Here is a 4284-nt window from a genome sequence, read left to right as displayed (position 1 = left end):
GAAAGCCACGCTCACACTAATCCTAAGAGGTCACTGTTTTTCAGCTGTACTCAGTAGAGAAAAGAGTGTGTGACTCTTACGGGATGTCATCTGTTTATCCTGAGTTGCTTGAAAGCAGAGAAAAAGGCTGCCTGCTACCGTGCTATTGTTAGACACCTTGGTGTGTCTGGGGCCTGAGCTGAGGCTCTGCTTGCTGCGTTGTTCCCCTTTTCCTGGCCCATCCCCCGCACTCCTCCATCCTCACCATTCTTGGTGATCTCTCCATGTGTGAATTCCATTAAAGGCTTGCTCACTGCTATTCTGGGCCATGCATCAGCACGTGGGCTTTGATTTGATGGGAGAAGGCCAGACACCTCAGGATGGTGAAAAAGCAGTTTAAAATGTCCTCTCCCTCCCTGCACAGTCCCAGAAGCCCTTGCCCACCTCTGCTGGGAGGCCTGAGAATCAAACGTATGGGGAAATGTATGGGGCAGGGTACAGAGAGTGGAAATCTTCATAATCTATTAGGGCCTTTGAATGTGGCTATTCCCTCTCCTTGGAGTTGTCATCTGCCCGCTCTCCACTGGCTCTCTCCCTCCCCTCTTTTAAGTCTTGACTCAAATATCAATTTACCAGCAAGGTCTTCCCCACCCACCATTCATAAACAGCAACTCCCTCCCCACCCCCTGCTCTCCCCAAGCTCTTAAGTTCCTTTGTTTCCTGCATAGCTCTTGTCATCCGACATACTAGACACTCACTTGCTTGCTTACTGCTTCCCCTGGAATATAAACTCCACAAAGGCAGAAGTCTTTTGTTCACAGCGCCATTCCCAAGCCCTCCCTACACTGGTGCCTGCATGTTACATAGTAGATGCAAAGAATGAATGAATGGACTGAGGAGCCTGACACATCACATAGCACAGGGCCTCGTTTCCCCCCAGGTATCATGAGACTATAGAAACTTTAACACAGTGATTTGAAAAATCAGAAAATCATCCCCCCACTCCAAAGCTGTTTTGAATCCAGACTCACACACACCATGAATGAGCAGGCTTTGGGAAATAAACACACTAGGAAGTCGTGTGCAGTTGGAGTTCCGCTCCCTAACACATGTTCACAAACAAAAAGCCCAATCTGGATGAAAATAGCAGGAAACTGTCCCCCAGGGACACAAGGTGAGGTCATATTGCTTGGCTTCGCTGCTTCCATTTTTGTCCAACCTCCCGCCTTCCACCAACTCAAGGAGGCCGGGAACACATCCAACCCCACGGCACTCACTGTGAAACTAGAGAGCGGCTCTGGAGCGGCAGATAATAGAACCACATCCACGGGCTCCCTCTGGAACCTCAGTGTGAGACAATGAAAATCGCAGCAGTAGGTGACCACTCACCATGTGTTCTGTAAGCACTTCAAACACCTCACCTCATTCATTCTCACAACTGCCCTATGAGGCTGGCCTTACTATCTTCATTCTACACATGAGAACTCTGAGCTTCCAAAAGATTCAGCAATTTGCCCTGGGTCACATTCTGGGACTTTAGCTAAGAATACAAATGATCCTAGTCTCACCTCTCTCGTTTACTTGCTGTGCAGCCTTAGACAAGTGCCTATCCCTCTCTGAGTCGAAATTTCTGCATCCATAATTTCAGTATTTTCTAAGACCATTTCATTCAGTGCTTTCTAGGGCAACTTCCTGCTCTAGCTTCCTATGGTCTCTTGCAAAGGTTCCAAACAATAGAGAAGGATGGGGACTGGGATCCCTGCTTAGTTGGTCTAACACCTAAAGACTTGCCTATGATATCAATATGGTCACTTGGGCTGACCAGAGGAAGCCGAAGGTCATATGCTCTACTCGGGGCAGGACAGGAGAGATCAGACACAGGTGGCAATAGGGAACATTTAGGCTAGAGTTAACAGGCTGGAGCTATGAGAAATTAAAACATGCCCCTGAGAGAACACAGTCAAGAACAGACCCTCTAAGGGCTTTTCTTGTAGGACCAAAGGATGACAACCCAAGGAGAAATCCTGGCCAGGCAGAGCCTGCATCCTCTGAAGGATGCAGACGGTCAGATCTGTTCCAGGGAAATAGGAGATCAGAGACACATCCCTAGGCTGGTTTTACTCTCAGAAGGAGAGTAGCAAAAATGATTGCAATCTCCATCTTTCTGGCTTCCCAAGGCCACGCTATCCTGGAGGCAGAGGAAAGATGTGGATGAAGCCTCATCACTGCACAGACTGCTTGAGTCGTATCTTATCCACACTTGAGACATCACTCATCCTCCTTTGCAAGTGTCTAAAAGCCCAAATTTGGAATAAATAATATTCCCCCTTTCCACCCAAGCCTAGCAGCCATTCTCATCCTTCTGGATATGGGAAGGTTCTTCTTCATTCCTTTCTTGGCAGTGATACATTTGATTACTCATTGGCTTCCAGGGGGTTCCAGAGGCTGCCAAGAGCAGACAGGCAGCTCTCCAAGCCATGTAGCCTTATCTGCAATGTCCGTGTGGCAGAAGGAAAGAGGGACTGTTGGTGGGGAAATACCGAAGGCTTTCAGAGTCCCTCGGCCAAGTAAGGAGAGCTCTTCAGTGGCCAAGCAGATGGGAAATGGCCAAAGATTGGGCAACAGACATAGCCATGCATTACACCTATTCACCTCCCCAATAACATGAATCAAGATACAACAGCGCCTAATGGCAAATCAATGTGGAAACATTTCTGAGCCAGGCCACCACCCAAGATGAATGAGGTCAGGAAGATGAAGGAGCTGGGCCAGATGAAGCCAGGAGAGGCCGTCCTGGCAAAATCTCAGGTTTAGCTGACCCAGAACAGATGGAACAATCAGAGTCTGAGGCATCAAATCCCAGCACAGTCTGCTTTGCCTCAGTCCTCACTGCTGTTTTCCTCTCCTCTCCTTCACTTCCTGCCATGCACTGGGCTGGAGCTGGGAAGGAGGCTGCCAAGGCCTCCGGTCCATCCCCTCCCTTAACCTCACATGTACACACACCCCTGTGGGGCTGCAGTGAACTCTCAGAGGCCCCAGAAATACAGCCTAGGGCAGTTCAAGAAAGACGTTCAGCGGTCCAGTAATTTCACAGCAAGTCAAGAGGCCGGAAAAGCTCTGTCTTTTCAAGATGCTCCCCCAAAGCAATCAAGGATTGAGAGCTTGAGGTCACTCCACTAACTGCTTCCTTCCAAAACAGCGACACCTGCGTCCTGCCTTGACATAGAAATTAATTGTTTCATTTTAGACAAAGGAGGAGTCCACTTACTCATTCTTCTCCAGGTCCAGGATCAGTTCTCGGCCCTCAGCCATTACCCTGAGCTCAGCTTTGAATGGATGCTAAAAGCAACAACAAAAGAATGTCAGTTCCTAACAGCAGTGACCAAGGCTCCCAGAGTTGGGCACAGGGTCTGACACAGTGCATGGACCCTGACTCACTGGAAGCAAACGAGCAAAGGTCAATTGCGTTTCCAGCCCAAACATGAAATGACCTCAATCCCACAATAGCCCAAATCCTTCCCCCATCTGCTTTCTCCTAAAAGGCACCGGAAAGAAACTCCCAGCTGAAATGTGGTGTAAGTGTGCACGTGTGGTCTGGTAAAGGGAAACACAGGAAAACACGGTGTTCAACAACAAATTTCCTGCAGAGTCAGATCTGGATTCAAGTGCTGGCTCCGACACCACAGCTGCATGAAGTTGGACATGTTACCGAGCCTCCCTACATCTCAGTTTCCTCATTTATAATACAGAGATAGTGATCGGCAACCCTATGGGGATCTTGTAAGGATTAAGTGGCATAATGAATGTAAATCATTTATCATAGTGCCTGGTACACAAGAAGCCTTCAATAAATGTTGGCTATTATCTTATAAAATACCAGGGGATCCTTTTCATAGTGGGTTATTTTATTTTGGCCCCTGATTTGGAAACCCCTAATCATCTCGCAAGAGGCAACCAAGAGCATCTCGAATTAAGGTTTCATAGGTCCAAAAGTAGATATATTTTACACATAAGCAGTTTGCTAGTGACCAAAGGTGCTACACACCCAGAAGAGATCGCTTAAGATATATAAATGCCTGTGCATGCTTGTACATGAAAAATAAGTTCGACATCACTGGTAAAACACCTTCTCCCCACCTCAAAAAAAATTTTTAAAAACAAGGTATCTTGGCCGGGCGCGGTGGCTCACGCCTGTAATCCTAGCACTCTGGGAGGTCGAGGCGGGAGGATTGTTTGAGCTCAGGAGTTCGAGACCAGCCTGAGCAAGAGCGAGACCCTGTTTCTACTAAAAATAGAAAGAAATTA

General features: G+C 47.8%; 1 protein-coding gene across 1 annotated transcript in view; it reads right to left on the bottom strand.

The window, feature by feature from the left end:
• The window catches only part of ADAM19 (ADAM metallopeptidase domain 19), an 84896-nt gene that overhangs the window by 72775 nt on the left and 7837 nt on the right, over positions 1-4284 (bottom strand). The window contains exon 3 of the mRNA XM_012650377.1: positions 3248-3318. Coding sequence (XP_012505831.1) covers positions 3248-3318 — 71 coding nt within the window. The remainder of the gene's footprint in view (positions 1-3247; positions 3319-4284) is intronic.

Source organism: Propithecus coquereli, unplaced genomic scaffold (genome assembly GCF_000956105.1).
Source record: "Propithecus coquereli isolate 6110/MARCELLA unplaced genomic scaffold, Pcoq_1.0 Scaffold322, whole genome shotgun sequence".
NCBI classification, from domain to species: domain Eukaryota; kingdom Metazoa; phylum Chordata; class Mammalia; order Primates; family Indriidae; genus Propithecus; species Propithecus coquereli.
The sequence above is the reverse complement of the archived record's forward strand: the minus strand, read 5'-3'. Positions and strand labels throughout refer to the sequence as shown.